The following is a 19982-nucleotide window of genomic DNA, read 5'->3' on the forward strand; positions in this document are numbered from 1 at the left end:
AGGTGTAGTAGTTGTTTGACTGTAACTATTTAGGAACGTGCAGAGGCCAGCTAATATTCTGACATGTAGGGCAGCTGATATGGCACCACATTGCAATCTTTCCACTCCATCATGTTGTCTTGGACATTAGACCACCACAGAGTCCATTTTATCATGTTTTATCTCTTATATGTGCATCCAAGAGGGCACTTTAGCTGCATTTTTAGAAACTAAACTTTCAAACTGTGGTATGAGCACCACTGGTGATATATGAGGTCCTTCTAGTGGTACATGGAATGTTAGAAGCATTTTTTATTAATGAAATAAATTAATTTAAAAGTATAATGTAAAACTTGGATGCAAATACATAAAATATGCACTTCCTGAAACAGCATGAAATAAGTTTTGTCTGTTTTTGTGGTCACAGTCATGCACATAGCATGACACATTAAACTAATCCTTAAACTGCTGAACTAAGAGATAAAATGAAGCGATTGACAGGAAGGCTTCAGAAACACTGCAAACTTCTAAACAGGAGCTATCACGAAGAGAAGTGCAGACCAGGAGCAGGATATTTGAAGTTGATGACAGCGAACAAGTACAAGTACTTTGTGACTGTATTTCAGTAGATTTTTTGGGTATCTGTACTACCCTACATATGAGCACAAACATCTGTACTTTCTACTATTTTCAAAACAGGCTCATTGCTTAAGTTTTAATGCAAGATAATGACAAAAACAACACAAAAGACAAAAAATACAGTACAAGATGAAAGCGGCATAAAAGGTGAGGAAAAAAAACAAACATGACATAAAGAACATAACAATACATAACAAGATGAAAATGATGTCAGAGACATAACAACAGGCAAAAATGATCCCTGGTTCAGTGACGACCTGCAGCTGCTTGATGGGAGGCAGTGAGGCAGCATGTCAGCTAATGGTTTCCACACTGAAGCCTTTACCTTGTAGCATGAATATGGAGAGAACAGAGAGGGATGAGAGACTCTGATGGAGCTCAGAAACTCTGTACAGTTGTACTCTGATGTGACCTGGTGGTAACAGGAATAAGAGGAGCTGACTCACATGCATTATTCAGCTCCGTTCTTGTGCGTTTATCCAGTACTTTGATTTTGGTGAGCTGAGCTTTATTAGTCACAGGCTGAACTTTGCTCACCTTACTGATCCATGTGCAGTAACAAGAGCACTGAAAAAAAAAAAAAATATATAAAACAACCTGCAATAAATATTAACTTTATGTTCTGCTGAGCCAGATCAGGGTTTATTACTGTCTGTCTGTCTGTCTGTCTGTTCATTCGTCCATCTCTGTCTGAATCTAACTCATAACAGCTTATGTCTACATAGGTCGAGGCGATATAGCTGAAAAACTGTGTCATGTAGGTTCATACAGGTAATTATTGATGTTTTGAATTAATTTTGAAACTATCAGATATCTTTGAGTGTTGAGTGTTCTGAGGCTGCGGTTTAATTCTTCTTCTAATCCTCCTCACATCTCCCTGTCAGCATCATCAGCAGTCAAGTATCAGGATTTCTTGTCTACCAACAGCAAAAGACTTTCAGTGGTGGAACGAATGTATTAAAGTACAGTTACTGACATCTTGTACTTTAGTACAAATATGACACATTTCTACTTTACTTTAGTATTTCCATTTTATGCTACTTTGTACATCTACTCCACTCCAATGTGTCAGCCAGTGTTGTACTATATTAATTGACATTAGCTACTTCATTAGTAGATTCAGATTTTTATTATAAAATATAAATCAACCAATACATTCTGATATTTTGTGATGATTAATCCACCTGGCAGTATATAAATAGTTGTAATTATCCTTTACCAGTTGCAACATTAGTGAGTTACAATTGTAATCTAGTATATAATGTTCTGAAAATTGACATTCTGTATAAAGAGCATTTTTGTACTTTATGTTTATTTTTAGGATAATACTTTTGTACATTTCCATAAGATTTTAAATGCAGGACTTTAAGTTGTAAGAAAGTACTTCTGCTATCACTGAAAACTTCATACTATGGCAATTAGTTTGTGTGCCATACTGCATGTTATTATTATTATTATTATTATTATTATTACAAAATATACAATGTGATGTTTTAATGAATGTCTGATCTTACAACAAACTTTGTACACATGAAATATCAACATTTTCTCTTCATGCTCTATGGAGTCATAGGAGTGCCGTTATAAAGAATCAATCTGTAAAAGAATAAGAAAATAATTGTGGAAATCTAAATTGAAATAAATAAAACAATAAATCAGTGTGGAAATATAAAGACAAATAACAAAATAAGAATCATTATAAGCATTTTCACATTTATTTCTCTATATATTTCTTTATATATTTCTCCCTTTTTTTCTGTTTTTTAAATGTTTTTTTACTTACTTTATTTCTTCTTGCTTTTGCTGGACTGAATTCTGTCAGGATTCATATGTGCAGCAACTGACTGCTCAGCCTGGAGAGGAAGTCCCGCCCAACGTCATGTGACTGAAATGATGGGATAAAAACAGATCAATTACATTATATAAGAATTACATACAAAATAATATAGAAATATATATGTACAAATAAATGTGAAAATGAATGAAAATGCTCATAATTATAATTTATTTTATTTGTCTCCTCATTTTATTCTTTTCTATAGTTCTATATTTTCAAATATTTAAATTTATTCTTTTTTCTTCCTATATTTCTACATTTATTCTGACTCTGTTACAGACTTATTCTTTTTTTATGGTTCTCCCATGTCTCAGTATATGTCTCCTCAGGATGAAACAGCCTCCCTCTTGTTCCACCATCAGCCTGAGATGTAAACGCCGCACATGACGCCGTCTGATAATCTAACACACCTTGTCATGTGTTGAGTTTCCTCTGATTTGAATTAGGATCTTTTCAGTGTAACGATGATTTCAGCCTCAAGGGGCTGCTGTTTAGTCTTAAAGGAAAGAAGCAAAGAAGAAGCCGTGCAGATGTTGAATCTCTGAAACAGTCTGGTTAAAGCTGGGTCCTCTCTATACTTCACCACAACATGTATGAAGTGAGTTTTAAAGTATTTTATATACATGTGTGTACACTGTGTGTGTGTGTGTCACAGTGAGCTGACTGCAGACACACCCAGTCTCAGTTAAACCTCAGTATGAGGACTCCAACATCCCCCCTCACCACAAGCACACATTCCCCCTCCTGTGAATGGAGGACCTTAACCTATAGCATAATTACCCAGAGGCCCTTGGGGTGTGCTTAGCGCGCTGGCAGCATGCCCACTTAACATGGCAGAGCACCCCCACACACAGAGCTCATACTGTACGCTCTGACGTCAGCTCAGTTTAGGTGTGGTCCCTGCACACAGGCTGGACCCCCGAGACCACAGGATGGCAGGACAGGGTTGGACTGACGTGTCTTTAACTGGATTTGTCTTAAACCTCAGTTGAGTTGATGGCACTGTCCTTAATATTTCAATAGTTTACATCTGTGCAACACGTTCTTTCACTCACAAATACTTTTTGTACAGTCCCTAACCTCCAGACTGTGGAACAGATCCCTGTGAGACCTTTGACAGAGAGCTGCTCAAAGATGTCGTTGCCAGATGGGAAAAGTTACAGCATCGTACAAAAGGCTTAAAATGATCATAGTTTGAGGAAAATTATTGTACATGAGTCATATCCAAGAGAACAAACACATCATTTTAGATAACACAGCCTGCTGCCACTGTTTGTTCTGGCTGCAGGACTTGCTGCATTCAGGGACGCACCAGAAAGTCCCACTTTGAAGATGGGCAGTCACAAAAAAAAAAAAAAAAAATTCAACATCACTAATGTAAAATATCTTATCTGAGGAGGCCTATCCAAGAAAAACATACATTTTAGAGGCCATTGTGATGTTTAGACGTTGCTCTAGACCAGTGGTTCTGGTCTGGTCAGACTTTTGCTGGCAGCCCCCCTTTCCAAAGCCAAAAAAGTTCACCCCCCCACCCCACTACCCCACACACATTTTTCAGTGAATCATTAACAGTAATAGGGGATGATAAAAAGATTCAAGGATTCAAGCTGAATTTGAGTGTAATGAAGGTTACCATGGTAGCAAACTCCTGCCTCTGTATTTTCCCTTCATAAATCATATCCATTTAACTTTGTTTTACCCTGTATTTCTCCCTTAGTCATCTGCCCCCCCCCCCCCCCCCAAAAAAAAAAAGAAAAAAAAAAAGGGGGGTATGCCCCCTGGTTTGGAAACCACTGCTCTAGACATTCAGGCTACTGTCCAATTTGTTGTGTCTTTCCCCTGCACTGTAGATGTGAGTTTTTAATTTCCCACAGCCCTGGAAGGCAGCAATTGTGCAACTTGTGCGAGGTAGCACAACATTAGGGCTGCATGATTTAGTAAAAAAGTCATATTGTGATCATTTTGACTGTGATTGTGATATGCGATATGATGAGTGGAAATGACCAGTTTTGCGTTACAATTTTAATGCTTTAAAAAAAAAGGTTTAAAATGGTGATGATGTGATATTTATAGAGATCAGAACAAAGCATGTTTTCTTTCATCTGGAGAACAAGATTTTTAGGCCACGTGTTCCCCTTTTTCCCTGTAGACCCACTTTTTAGAAACAACAAACCATGGCGACTCATGTCACAATAAGGCTTATCAATACATTATTTCGTTGTTCATATTCAGCACATAAATAAACTTTCCTGACTTCCTGACACTTTAAAATGTTAAAACATGTTGAAACTAGAACCTGGAGATTTTAGCCTAAATGAGACAAAATAAGTGTGTTCAGACAGAATTAACAGGCTCCTGTTTTTTTCCTCTCATCAGTAAAATAATATACACATTTTAAATTCTTTATAAAAGATGTACTACATATATCTGAAATATGTCTAATTTAGGAAATGTTTTGGTTTGCTTTAAACTTGCTCTGTGTCAGAAAACAGCCTCGTCCCAGACAAGAATTCACAACTTCAAACAATTTAAACATGTTTAAACTAACAATAACTACTGATGACGTGAGGTGTAAAAATGTACTATTACAATCATATTTGTTTTAAAATATATTTTTTATAAAAATGCTCCTAGATTTCTGTCAGATTTTTACCAAAACATGATTTAATCAGCTATAAAGAGTAGGAGTGTAAATCACCAGTTTCATCATGACACAGTATTATTATTTTTTGTGAACAAACTTTTTATTAGTTCATGTTGACAGAGCAAACAGAAAATAAGTGTACATATATAGATACACTTTTTAAATAAGTAAACTTAAATCACTTAATATTGTGTTGTGCATGTACACAGAAGTACTGAGCCTGCAGATAAAATACAAACATGCATATCCATGTATACCTTAACATAATATTGTATGAACATAGATACAGACGTACACCTGTATCCACAATTCAATCCATGAGAAACATGAAAAATAATATGGATTTTTTTTTTCCCATCACCTAAACAGGCTTCTGTACACCAGAGCTCAGCAGTCTGAAACTCTGTCAGAGGAACCTCAGTGTGCACTCGACAAGAGAAAATCAAATGAAGCCACTGTCCCACTGATAGATCAGCTGTTTCTAACTCATTCTGTGCAGACAAACATTGTTCAAACACACTGAATGTGATCAGAAATTATACTGCTGATCAAAGGTTTGCAAAGATACTAAATATGTGAGACCACGTCTGCAAAAAAATAGAATATTTCCATTTGATTGAATGCAGGACACAAAAATGTGACTTTTGCCATTTTAGAAAACTAAAGTATTTTTCTTTATGGGTGAACCATGTCCTTTCATTTCATGCTGTTACACTTTATTTTTAAGGCTATCAATTTATTCACAGATCAAACATTTAATAAAAGTTATAAAAATCTATTGGATGTCTATATTTTTGGGGGGTTGTAGCTTCTTTTGTAGGATTCTCTGATTCATTGGCTTCACAAGTTAGATCAGTGCTTGGAATGTTTGAAGACCCGGGTTTGATCCTCAGGTTATTTTTGTGGCTTCTGTACAACAGCAAGACTGAAAGGGTCTCAGAAAGAGGCTTGGGGTATCTGTGATTCATTGGTTCATCTGTCTAGCTAGATAGATCACTACTTTCAAGTTTGAGGATCCTGGTTCACTCTTTGACTTACTGTTGAATCCTGGTGCAACAGGAAAGAGTGAAGAGCTCTAATAAAGAGATTTCATGTCTCTGATTCATTGGCTCAGGAAGTTAGATCACTGCTTTAAGTTCTGAGGAACCAGGTCAAATCCTTGTTTTTTTAGGCCTGTGTTCAATGGAAAGAGTGAAAAGCTCTAAGAAACAGAGGTCAACTGCCTGTTCAGAATCACAGTGGACTGTCTTAGGTTTCATTCTTATGAGGCTCAGTGAATTTTGAAGACAGAACTTTCTTCAACAACTCTAACAGAATCCCAAACAAGCTGAACTTGCTGGACAGAGATCAGCTCAGGAGGCTAAGAGGCTAAGACTGAAGTCGTCTGATCAGTGTTGGTTTGAATCCTGTTTGAGGACATGTGTTATTGTCTTGAAAGACACCAGCAGAGCAACGCCCCCTACAGGCTGCTCTGATTCACAGTGTATGTGGAGATGATTGTTCTTAAACCAAGAAGATTAACATTCATCTGCAACCACTTACCTGAATGATGATCAACCAGTTAACAACAGGATTGTTTCACATTACATGTTTAAACCAACAAAGTTCTTTCAAGTCATTTTTGAGCATTTTACTGGTTGTTTATGAACGCCTGCTGTTCAGCCTGTCAGTGTATCACATTCATATCTCGAAAATATACTATGCCTACACTCTTAATGGCATGTTTATAGAGCATATGTGGGAATAGTCCTAATATATTAGACCTGTAGAACTATGGGTCAGAATGGGGTTATTGAACCATCAACCTCGGGACACAAAAACCCTGAAGACCAGCCTCCAAGCTAATCCAACCACTCCACCCACCTCCTTCAACCAGAACTGACTTAACTATGGCAGACTTGGTGCTACTGGTGTGGACTCTGCAGACTTCTGCTGACGTGGACTTGACATGACTGTGGTAGACTTGGTAGACTGAGTATACTGGGTAGGAGCACCTGCTCATTTATGAACATCAGCCATATCAAGAAAAATTAAAAACCAGTGTCTCTCCAAAAATCAGGACCCAGTTATTACTAGAAAATAGTAGTTCTTACATGAAACTGCTGACAATAAGGTCTGTGGATTATTATTTTGGTTTTTAAATTTTTAAATGTATTTTTTGGTGCTTTGAGCACTGAAAGCTAAGTGCCATTTAGTCCCATTATACTGAAGAGAAGGCAGAAATTGCTACGACCGGTATCCCCAAAACTCTGCAACTGACACCAAAACAATCTAGATGGATAAAAAGCACTACATGACAGGGGAAGAAATGAATTTTTGATTTAGGGGGTGAACTGTCCCTTTAAGCAGCACTTTTAGTTAACAGAATGTTTGGTTTCAGTGGAAATTCTAGCTGTAGCAGTTACGGTGTTTCATTAAACAGCTGCAGTTTGAGAGGTACTTTGTCTCAGTTTTTGCCTCTTTTTGGAGTATTTAAAATTGACTGTGCCGTTGCACACAGGTGATCTTAGCAGTTAAAACCTCATACAGAGAGAATTACACCTGAAGCAGCTCAAAGTGTGAAGTTATTATTTATTAACAGTTTAAAATGACTGTCACTCTGTCTGCCTCTGTCACTCTGTCTGTCTGTTTCTGTCTGTTTCTGTCTGTTTTTGTCTTTCTGTGTCCAATTTTGACATTTTGTCTGTGGTTTATTTGAGCTGTTCATAAATTCAAACCTTCATCTGCTTCAGGTTAAATTCTTCCTTTTGGTCCTTTCAGTATTCAAATTTCTCTGTGCTGTAACATACAGGTGATTATCCAGTTTCATCCAACCAAACTGACAAGGCTGATTGTGATTGGCTTAATTGAATGTCTAACTCTAAGTCTAATATCCATGGCTGCCTACTGACATTTTTAATGTCTGTCATATTGTTCTTCTGTCCCGCGTACTTACACACCTTCTCATACACACACACACACACACAAGCTGTTCTTTCTATGTGTAAGGGGACTTTTATTGACATACACTCTCACCCATATACATACAAATGTGCATGATAAAACATGCACATACACAGAGACACACACACTTGCATACATACACACATCTGTGACAGCGTGTGCATGTGCACACACACAGACACATGCAACCTCATTGATACATCTACTGCTATTAAACTGGCAATATGGTGGGGATACTAGTCGGCAGCGAGCATCAGGCACACTCAAAATTTTGTTTGAAATTTTCTAGTTTCATTTGTAATTAATTGTGCAGCCCTACACAAATGATCACTTTATCATACATTATAGGATCTTTGGTATTATTGATCATACATTGTACAGAGAGCAGAATTATTGTACATTTGGAAATGCTACTCTGCATTAGCATTTTCCTCTGATTTCGAGCAGAAAGCTTTGTGTTCCTGCAGCTGCACAGAACTATTCCTGTGTTCTGCACTGCTGCCTGTCTGATCTACCTATCTGACCTCACAGGCTGCCCTACATCCAAAGACCTACTTTAACAATGAGAAACTTGGGAGGCTGACAGATACATCGAGGACAGGGTGCGCTTTACAGCTCGAGCTGCTCCAGAGTTCTGACCAGCCCTCATGTTGGTAACTGTGATTGTAATAAAGCTCCCTGTGTGTCCTTCTCAGACGGCACTGTGCTCCTTTCTGCAGCAGAAGAAGTGAAGTATCACTTCAGCATCAGACAGCATTGATTCAGTTTGAACTTCTTGTATTGAGCTGTTTATCTGACCTGAAATAGCGCGAGTTCTTCATGATGAATGGCCTTGAAACATGAATTAGCAGAGTCAACATATTTAGTCAAAGATTCGCTGAGAGTGTGTATTTTCCCCTGATGCGCTAATAAAGATGCGCAGATTCACACCTGGGGGAGCAGTCCAGCTGTGCTAAGCCGAGGCGCAGTGGGAGATTTATCACCGTGCTCCTGGACTTACAGGGAAAATATTGCATTTTTCCTGTGCATGTCTAGTCAGTGGTGATGCCATAATGTAGATAATTAAAGACAAAAATCCTCAGTGCTGCTATTTTGACTGAGTTCTCCTCCTGTTACATCAGCTTGGAGTTTTAGTCTCCTCCTCTGAGTATTTTTGTCACCAATTATCAGTGTTGTGCGATTTCACCAATAATGACAAGACTTATATTAAATTTCCTGCAAGAAGTCAGTGTTACAATTGTTACACTGGTTAGAGGCAGTTGAATCATTAGAAAAATAAGTCATATATAGATGTATTTAACGAAGAAGGATGATTTAATATTTCACAGCTCTGACTCTGCAAATGTGCATTTATTTTTTTCATCAAAAACTTCACGAACATACTTTGGCTTTTATGGAGCATTTGGCCTGAAAATTCAAATTAAGTGCTTTGACAATCTGTCAAATCAGATATCAGTATAGCCAATATTTACAGGCTTAATATATGCTGATACTCATATGGACAGATATAGCTGGAAAGGCCAATGTAGTCTGATAATTTATCTGCCCTGATATTTATTGTGCATGTCAAAATAATGTGGAAAATGCACATCATAATTTCACAGAGCCCAAATTACTTCTTTTATCCAACCAACAGTGCAAAACCCAAAGACTCTTAACTGTAACTCTAACTGTAATTATAATTTACTGAGCTGGTGCCAGCAAATGGTTGACATTTTTGTTTAGAAAAATGACTGAAATGATAATCTTTTATATTTAAAAGCATCAATCTGGTGCACTTTGAGAGAAAAATCAAGCAGAGTTACACGACAGTATGAATGTATAATGAAGTATCTATACATATTCACATTATGTGAATAATAAGTTTGACAACTCTGCTGTATAAGAAACGAGACTAGCAACTTCTCCAATGAAATGTCAAAGTCATATTTCTGGTATAACTCCATGTCCCATCCATACCCCCCCCCCCCAAAAAAAAAAAAAAAAAAAAAAAAAAAAAATTTTTCATCGGACCTACACAATTCACGTAGGTCACCTATTTTGGATTCAAAATGGCAAATTTCGTCGAAAGGTGAGTGATTTCCATGGTGGTGGACGCCCTCAGTTTGGTGAAGCAGCAGGAGTACTGGTGTAGTGACCCTGCTGTCAGACAAAGCAAATCTCTCTCTCTCTCCAGACTAACCAGACTCCATCTGTGAAACCAGCAGTTTTACCTCACAGAACACAAGAGATGCTGGTCTAATGCAGGCTTTATCTGTTAGTTTGTGTTATTGTGGGACTTAAGTGAAAACATCAAACATACTAACCGATCAAAGCAGCTGTGGACCAGCTACTCCTGAGCTCTGTGCAGTAAAATTACTGGTTTCACCAGTGGAGTCTGGTTGTTCTGGAGAGAGTGGTTTACAGTTGGAAAATACTGTCTGACAGTAACATAAAACAAACTCAATATTGTGTACACTTAAACTGAAATATGTTTAGCTGTTGACCCTGTCCACTGCTTATCTTACACTGACTATGGATAAATACTCACACAACCACACTTCAAAAAATCTTAACAATCCCTTAATCCATGCCCTGCAGTAGGGATGGGTATCAACTCAGATTCAATATTGATTCGGTTAGGGATGTTTCAGTTACAATACCAGTTCTCAGGGAACTAATGCTGTGAATACAGCACATGGACTAATCTCTAACCTGGTGCATCATTATTGTTTACATTAAGAATTTACCCCAAAGCACTTTCATGAATCATGTACTTTTTGTTTTATTAAACATGACCTGACCAACACTAAAATTAGCAACATTTTGTGCCAAAGGCTGTTCACTCAAGACTAACAGGGTTAAAACCACAGAATGTACTGCACATCTGCAGGAGAAAAGACATATTAAAATATCGATTTTTGGGATTTTATGAATTGATAACAGACCATGCAACCAAGTCATTTTGAATAAATTAATGGATTTGTTTTAATCCAGTCCTACCCTGTAGTTACATTTCAATGTAGTGTTTCTCATTAAAACAGTTTATGAATCCTTGAGGATACACTGATCTAGGAAACATGTTGACTGCATTTCTTCCTTTTCTTTCACAGCTGTTTTTTTTAAATCTTCAAAAACAGGGACCCATTCATAAAAACGCTGCTCCATACCACTACTTAGGGCTGCAAGATTTGGTAAAATAAGAGTCATATTGTGATTATTTTGACTGAAACTGCGATTACAATATGTGATAGTTAGTGGAAACGATCACTTTTGCATTATAATTTCAATGTTCACTGAAGAAAACTATTAAAATTGTGATTATGTGATATTTATTGAGGTCTGAACCAAAGAAACATGTTTTCTTTTTTAGTCCAGGTCATCTCTGCAGCACTACTGTACCTCATTATAATGCTGTTTTCTCAAACATTTTTCCTTTTTCAAAAAACTGCAATCTGGTTATTGCACTTGGTCATACTGCAATTGTGATTATTTGTGCAGCCCTAACTACTAGTGGTCAAACAAGCAAATAAACTGGCTCTTGTCAGTAAAAAAAAGCAACAATCAGACTGTGGGGCCTTCTATAAAAGAAAAGAAGAAAAGGCACGAGGTATGAAAAAGATAGATTTATTTAATGACAAATTAAAACAGAAAAAAGGAGTTGAGGGAGAGTAGCAACATTACTGAGACTCCACATGAAGAGAAAGGGAGAGATGATTGGCTTGACCTCCCTCCCTCCTCACAGACAAAAAAAAGAAAAGACTTACCACACAAACAAGAGGACGGAGAGACAAATAGATGAGGAGAAACAATCCAACTGGGAGAAAAAACAAACCTTCAGGAGAACGACACAACTGGCTTTTCAACTACAAACACTGAAGTTTAGCCACAAGTTTTACAACTGCCTTTTTAATCTTTGTTTTTAAAAGTCATTACAAAAAAATGATAATTATGATAATCTCCATTTAATAATAACAATAGCAACATTGTAACGGTAGAAACTGTCCCTCATTCCTGGTTGGGTGATCAGTCAATCAGTGGTTGAGGCCGACACTGGCAGACAAAGCGAGATGGAGGCAGAGTAGAAACCAAAGAAGAAGAGCAAGAGGAGAGGAGAAGGGAGAGGAAGTGAGCAGGCTTTTTGCCACATGTCCGTCTCACACGCACGCACATATACACACACACAAATATCAGGAGTTCTTCTCTCCTCTCATACAAAAAAAGACAACTAAAATAATTAAAAAGACTTGAGAAATAAACCCCCAAAAGACTCAACTGAAATGCAGTGTTTGTTTTTTTTTTCCTCGTTCTGAAAATTAACAAAAAAATAAACGACTCCTCTAATCCTGCTCCGACACACACTCAATTTATACACTATTACACCTGCGCACACAGCCAGCAATGCAAGGAACAGGCGTGCGGTGTGTGTGTGTGTGTGTGTAAGAACTCCACTGTCGTGTCCACTCCATGACAATAAAAAAAACAAAAAAAAAACATCCAGAGCTGATGTAGCTGAGGGCCTTCTTTAAATCCATACAGTATGAGAGCAGAGTCTGTTCTAAGAACTATCAACGACGACAGTCAACTATTTAAAGAGCGTCCGATGCACAATCTTTAGCCTTGGGTGGACCAGAAGGAAGGAGCTGGTACTGAGCTCCTTTACTGCAGTCCTGGACATGACTGGGTGTCTGTGGTTATGGGGTGCTACAGTCCGTCCGTGTCTGTGGGTGACGGTTCCGGTCCCAGCCGTCGATAGCCACAGTCACGTGTGTAGAAATCTGCGACGAGGAGCTTCAGTTGGAGCGAGCTAGTACGTGATGAAACCCGGCCACAGCCTCGGTTGTAGCCCTACAGGTGTTGGTAGCGTGTGAACCGTTCAGTCCGGGAGGTTCTGAGGTGGTTTGCAAACAGCAGGGAATGGGGTGGTGTGGGGGCTGGGTGTGGGGGGGGGGGGGGGGGGGGGGCTAGACAGCTGGTTGGCTATCTAGCCAGCACTGACCAGGAGTCCGTGTTGAAATATAGCTTTGAGCCTCAGTGTGGAGCTCTCCAGCTTCTGAGAGCTGTAGTGTGTGAAATGTCTGAGGGGAAGAGGAGAAAGAGACACTAAAATAAGAGAAATCACTTGAAAGACGAGAAGTGTGACGAGCGAGTTTGACTGAACAGCGTTTCAGTTTGTGTCCGTGTTTATGAGACTGCGTGTGCGTGCACGAGTCTCACATATATACGTTTGTGTTTGTGTGTGTGTGTTTTAGAAGTCTATAGCCATCACTACACAGTTAATGTCCTTGTGTTTTTTCATTCCTCCACTCATCCATCCATTCATCCATCCATCCATCCATCCATCCATCCCACCCCCTGGGCCTCCGCAGCTGCCCGGTCAGACAGTCCAGTTCCACGTCTCAAGGGGTGAGGCAGAGAGTGGGGGCGCTGTGAGGTCACAACTGATTTGACCCCCTAAAAAAATGCCCCCTGACAATCTGTAACTTTTTGACCTTCCTTTCGTCAAAGTTCTTAGCACATGGAGATGGTGACGTTGATGCCCAGGTTGCCGTTCTCGGCGAACAGCTGTGCGATGGACGTGTCGAACACCAGGCAGTCGCTGTTCATGATGGCTGTGGCGATGCCCTCGTGGATGGAGCGCGGCGTGGCCTCCCAGGTGAGGCGGCGCCGATGCCCATTGAGCTCCAGCCGGTAGGCGAAGTTCTCTGCCTGCTTGCGGGTGCCGATGAGCTGCACGATGGCGAAGAACTGCTGATGGCCATCGTACTTCTCCTGCTTCTCCAGCACGAGCATGAAGTGGAAGCCGAAGCAGGACTGCATCATTACCCAGTCCACCGCGCCCGGCAGGTTGATGTCCGTGGCCAGGAACACAATGTCCTCCCCCTGGACAAAGAAGCAGATTTGCAGGTTTAGTCATCATTTCTTAAAGGTCAAAGGTCATGGTGTGTCTAACATCCCCTCCAACATATGACAAAAGACCATCGACTCACGTCGACTCGACATTTTCTGAAACTCCACGTTTCAGAAAATGTGTCTTCCAATTGCCAGTCAGTTTTGCCTCCCCTGTGATGTCAAAAAGGGGTCAGCAGCACCTCCAGCGAGGTGACCATCTCACCCACTGAACACCTTGTGAATCACAGTAGGCAGTGTGCGCTCAGGGCTGTGGGAACTGACCAATCAGAGCAAGACTGGGCTTCTCAGGAGGGGGTCAGGAGCTAAATCAGGAGTGTTTTCACACGGAGGGTGAATAGATGTGCTGCAGTAACACCAGTATGAGAGAAATCATGTGTTTGTTGAACATTAAATCATGTAAACTTCCCCCAAACAAAAGTATGAAGATGTAAATTAGCATAGCATGACTCCTTTAAGGGTACAACATAAAGAATAACAGGGTCTGTTTGATAAAAATACAAAATGCATCTATCCACAGGGAAACCTAACAATGCTTTTTTCTATAACCTTGAGCAGGGATCTCAAACTAGCAGTCTGTGACATGATGCCAAAAATATAAACTACTCTTCAGTTTAACACAACTGAAATAAAAACACAATTGCATTTTGTTGCTGACCCTGTCTGCAGCAGGACATTGCTTAGCTTAGCTTGTGCTACCAAAGTTTTAATCATGGCTGCTGAACCTAACCTAACCTAGCAGATGATTTCAGACAAATAAAAAAAATCTGCTGGAGTCAAGGAACATCACAGGTGGTTTTATGAAAATGTTCTTATTTGTTTGAAACATTTAATGATTCTTGTCTTTTTACCCATTTTTTTTTTATGAGGTTACGATGATAACTACTTCCATTTAGGGCTGAAACATTTCCTTGAGAAACATGAGTGACTCAGTTACTAAAAATCATCAGCTTTGTTAAATACATATAACTATGATATAGATTAATTACATAACAGAACAACAGTTTGCCACTGTGAACTAAATTTAACCATCGTAGTTGGTTCAGTTTTACAGCCACTGTTACTTTTTAAACTAATAGTTCCCTTAGAACTGTACTGATTAACTGAATACTAAATTCAGCACCAACTATTTTCATAATCGATTAATGAGTTTAAGTATTTTTTAAGAAAAAGAAAGTTATGATTCTCTGATTTCAGCTTCTTAACCGTGAATATTTTCTGGTTTCTTTACTCCTCTCTGACAGTAAACTGAATATCTTTGAGGTGTGGACAAAACAAGACATTTGAGGATGTCACGTAGAGTTTTGGAAAACACTGATCACCATTTTCAGACATTTTATAGACCAAAACCAGTAACTGATTAATAATAATAATAAAATTAATAATAATTAATAATTGTTAATCAACTATGAAAGTAATGGTTAGTTGCAGCCCTGGATTCCCTAAATATTGATGCAGAATTGCTGTTGCTAGTTTTTCTCTCTGCTTCTCCAAACTGGGGGTGTACCGACTCCATCTAAGTAACCTCATACAACCCCATTTAAATAAATAATTCCAACTATCCCTTTCATAAAAGAAGCTGAGAGACAGTCATTATTTGACCTGCAGTGTGGTGATGGACTTGTGCTGGTGCATCAGGTGAGGCATGACAGCGTCCAGGGAGCCCTGCCACTTGCAGGAGGCTCCGGGGCAGGGGCAGGAGTACGGCCGGAACTCGCACAGCTCTTCGTGCTCCGTCTTGTCGGTGTGAGGCAGGGTGACTTCGCAGCCCGATGAGGCATACTTGCAGGGGAAGAGGACTGAGTTGGCCACCTTCTCCATCGCCAGGTTCCTGATGGAGCCCAGGGGGCCTCGGCAGGTGGGGCAGCAGGTGAGTTTGGGCCGGCAGTTGGAGCATACCTGCGAAGGGACAAGTAAAGAAAAAAAAAAACAAACTTCTTTTAGGAGTCGGAGAAGATTCTGGACTGTCATCAGGTGGCCAAGCACCAAAGATCTGACATAGTCTCTCATTTTCTGGACTCTGGTTAACTATGCATTTCCCAGTATACTGAAGTGCACATATAGTCTTTTTAGTTCCAAGTACAACTGACATTTAAGACTGTAACTTGAATATTTTCTTTTGAATTACACCCTGAGTCATGATTCTACAAATAAATCATAAATATATAAAAATACAGTCTGGTCAATCAGTCTATTTATTCAGCTGTCAAGAGTTGTTTCACAAACAGATGAATAGTTTCATAGTGTTGCTCAAATCTGTAGCTTATGCCAAAAGGAAGCGTCAGTAGCAACTCAAATCTTATCAGGCGAAAGGTTTGACCTATACCCAGTAAACCATTTTACAAATTGAAAAAAAAACAAAAACACATTTTTAAACCTCAAATAACCATTTAGGTGAGAGATTCTTATAGAGCTGGTCCGACTAAGTGAATATTCACCATGATTAGACTAATAACGCTGCAATTCAGCATTCATGCCTTGTTATTTACTAACTCCAATTGGACAGACTTTGCCTTTAACTCAAATATTGCTAACAACACAATTTTAATCTGTGCAGCGCACTGACAGTCTGTTATCTGTGGTAGAGAAAAACATTTCACTCCAGGTTCTCACTGAGATTAATGCAGTAAAATGGGCATTTTCTTTGGTCTTCAAAAACTATGGTAACACCACTTTTACAAAATGGGAAAATGTGCACAAAGTTGATTACTTTATGCATTTAACTTTATGGATTTTTGTGTACAACACAGACAATTGGCTAACTTAAAATGTAATGCAAGTAAGACACTTGATATGGCGTCTAAAATGCACTGCTTCCAGCCCGCTCTACTAACAGTACATACCAGGTGTCCAGACTGGCACTGCAGGATGGGGGGTAGGACATAGTCGAAGCAGACAGGGCACTCAAACAGGCTGGCCAGGTCACTGTTGGAGGCGGTGGTGCCTGACAGGGTGGGCACGCGCTGGGAGGGGGGACACTTGGAGGTTCCTGTGGGCAGCGCGGTGGCAGTCTGGCGACTCATTTCTGATAAAAGGAGAGAGAGAGAGAGGGCCATAATGAAGACACTATCAGAGATACAAAGTCTTCATATCAGAGAGAAGTATGACCAATTTTCTACACCTCTCCCTGGAACTTTTCTGTCTTACTTGCTGTACATCTGTGAATTATGACCTCTCTGGCTACACCTCTGACCCTGTACATCAAACCTGATGGATGCTCCATTCCACTAAAAAGACCTGGGAAAAGAAAAGGATGATTGGCAGGCTGAGACTGAAAACATGGTGCCTAAATCTTATTTTTTCATCTTGGTTCCTCGGCAAAAAACACAAAGAAAAATAATAATAATTCAAGGCTGCAACTATTGATTAATTTGCTGATTATTTTCATAATTGAATTGATTGTTCAGTCTATAATGACAAAAGACTGTGGAAAATGATCATCTCTATTTACCAGAGCTGTGAGAGACATCACCATTGTTAACACCATCATCATCATCATCATCATCATCATCATGTGAGAGATCACGTTTCAAATTTAGCCTGCAATGAACAAGTCTTGTCCTGCAGGGAAACATAACTTCCCTCCTCCTTATATGCTTTCACCAGTTGCACTTTTGTTTATGTGACAACATGCAAGTACATGCTAAGCTAATCTATTCTCATCTCGTCAGTGACTCTCACCACTTTGCAGCTCCTGCAGCAGCAGAATGTCACAATCAGCTGTGTGTGTTGGCGATACAGTGTATGCTCAGCCATAAGAAATAACACACATTTCAGAATAAAGTGTCTGCTCTCTGTGATCGAATGTGACAGTACTTGGGCTGAAACAATTCCTCGAGTAACTTGAGTAACTCTTTTACTAAAAGGCCTCACAGTTTGCCAGAGTACTGATAAACTCTGATGTTATCTGTCCTTTTATCGGTACTTTTTAAGGCTTGGATTAATTTATTATCACATGACTGCAGCATAGAGTCTCTGTTGATGCATGTCCTCAACATGCACACAGGCACACACGGTGCAAGGTCAGTGCACAGCAGAGCGGAGAGGCCGCAGATGGAGACAGTGAAATGAAACAGGCGAATTGACTTGAAGATTACTTGAATCGACAACAGATACGCCATAATTTTAAGTAATTGCCAGTAAAAAGCCAATACTTTATCAATATACCTGATCGACAAGCACAAAAAATGTAAACATGACGCCAGCAATATTTTAAATTGCTCTGGCTGCAGTCTCTCATCCACCAGTGCTGTTTGACACAAGCACAGTGCATAAGCTCAGCAAACAGTGAACTGAAGTAAACTAAAACCAAAGCTGTCTGTATGTTGTCTCACTGTTCAACATATTGTAACATATGTGTCAAACTAAGTTCAACTGTTGTAAACTTCCTGCTGGATGAGATAAAGAGCCCCTCCTCTCTGCAGGCAGTGAATCACATTGGTATCAGAGGGAATGAAAATCACTGATGTCTGTATTTGTCATTATTTCTAAATGTCACTCAAGCTCAGGAATATGATTTACTTTGTTGACATTTCAGATTTGCTTCCAGTGAGATATTAATATATAGTGACTGTGCTGTTATAAATGTTACCTTTGCTCCTCAAGTTATTGTTAGTTCTAAAAATATTAACTTCTAATTCTGTTCTGAATTTATTCTTTTTTTAAAATACATATTTTTAAAAAAAGTTATTATCTAGTAATGAAAAAAAGAAAAGCTATAAAAGAACCATTAAAGTACTGGATTGCTAAGCATCATCAGTAAGAGTAGTAGTATCGATAAAATCGTAACAATATCCATCTCTATTCCCACGGATGTTTATTTATATTGCACAACGCTTTAGCCTCGTTGTTGATATGGTGCTGTAACATGGATGTGAGGCGCAGATTGCAAAAGCATGGAGGACGAGGAGGAAGAAAATAGCAGGGGTAGAAAATGTCCAGAGTGTGGGATCGCTATAACTTGAAACGAAAAGAAAACACAGTGCAGTGTGACTGTTGAAAAATGCAATTATCTTACCACGCTAGCACATTGCAATGCTGCAGCGCCTGAACAGAAAAAAATCCAGTCTTTGCATCCAAATGTTGATTTTTCAAAAAAGTAAAGTTTGTTGTTCATTTACGGCACCAGCACACAGTAATTTAATGAAAAAAATTTAAAGAGTGTGCAATATTTCTTACAATTACTAGATGATTCGCCAGAATAATTGATATATATATTCAATTACTAAAAGAATCGATTCAGCCCTAAACAGATTTAATTCATCATAGATCTGGCAGGTGTATAGATATAAAATCAATTATCACACACTACCACACAGCTTTATTGCCTAACAGAAGCCATCAATGTGGTTACCCACTTGTCTCAATCACTGCAGACTAGTCATCCTACCACACTTTTCCATTTGTTTGGCTGCTGTGGGCTACGTAATATCTGTAACCACAGTGCTTCAACTGTTGCTTTTGGCAGTTTTGATGCTGGTAACTGCAGGCATTTGGATTTCATTTTGAGCATATGGACTCCTTACGGGGGGATGTACCATCTCGCTATGGCACTATAAGAGGAACATGTCAGTATCCTCTTTGTCACTGCCTGCCAGTCTCTGCATGGACTCAGCCTACCATGTCCAACATGTCTATTATTGTCACAGCAACAAGTCAGAGCTGCACACACACTCTCTTAGTCACACAGATAAAAAAAGAAGCACCAGACAGTAAAGTGAACTCAGATGTGGTGTGTGCGGGGGTGTGTATGTGTGTGGGTGTGGAGCTGCTGTTTCCTATCGTGCTGTGCAGTTGCCTTGGTAACAGGTTTGTGGTTAAGTATGGGATGGCCTGTGGAGCAGAAAAAAGGAGAGGGGAGAGAAGAGGAGAGTTAAAATGATGGGCAGAATAGGTATGTGCTGAGAAAGAGAGGCAGAGGGAGAGCTACAGGGAGATGAAGGAGGGTGGGAGGGAGGAGGAATGAGACAGCAAAGTTTAGACTCAGGCAGGATAAGTACGTCAGAGGTGGACAAAGCTGAAAACTTAATAGGAACATGGAGAAATGAGGAT

General features: G+C 39.4%; 1 protein-coding gene across 3 annotated transcripts in view; it reads right to left on the reverse strand.

Moving 5' to 3' along the window:
• Positions 1-11632: 11632 nt before the first annotated feature.
• The window catches only part of siah1 (siah E3 ubiquitin protein ligase 1), a 37433-nt gene continuing 29083 nt past the window's right edge, over positions 11633-19982 (reverse strand). For 2 of the 3 annotated variants that reach the window (XM_084733885.1, XM_084733883.1), the window contains exons 3-5: positions 16775-16956; positions 15534-15830; positions 11633-13904 (exon numbers count right to left, since the gene is read on the reverse strand). In XM_084733885.1, the coding sequence (XP_084590011.1) occupies positions 13533-13904; positions 15534-15830; positions 16775-16956 (851 nt within the window). In that variant the 3' untranslated portion in view covers positions 11633-13532. Of the gene's footprint in view, positions 13905-15533; positions 15831-16774; positions 16957-17078; positions 17798-19982 lie in introns of those variants that run through there. The other variant, XM_084733884.1, reaches the window with a different exon arrangement.

This window comes from Lutjanus erythropterus, chromosome 13 (assembly GCF_056507025.1).
Source record: "Lutjanus erythropterus isolate fLutEry1 chromosome 13, fLutEry1.hap2, whole genome shotgun sequence".
NCBI classification, from domain to species: domain Eukaryota; kingdom Metazoa; phylum Chordata; class Actinopteri; order Lutjaniformes; family Lutjanidae; genus Lutjanus; species Lutjanus erythropterus.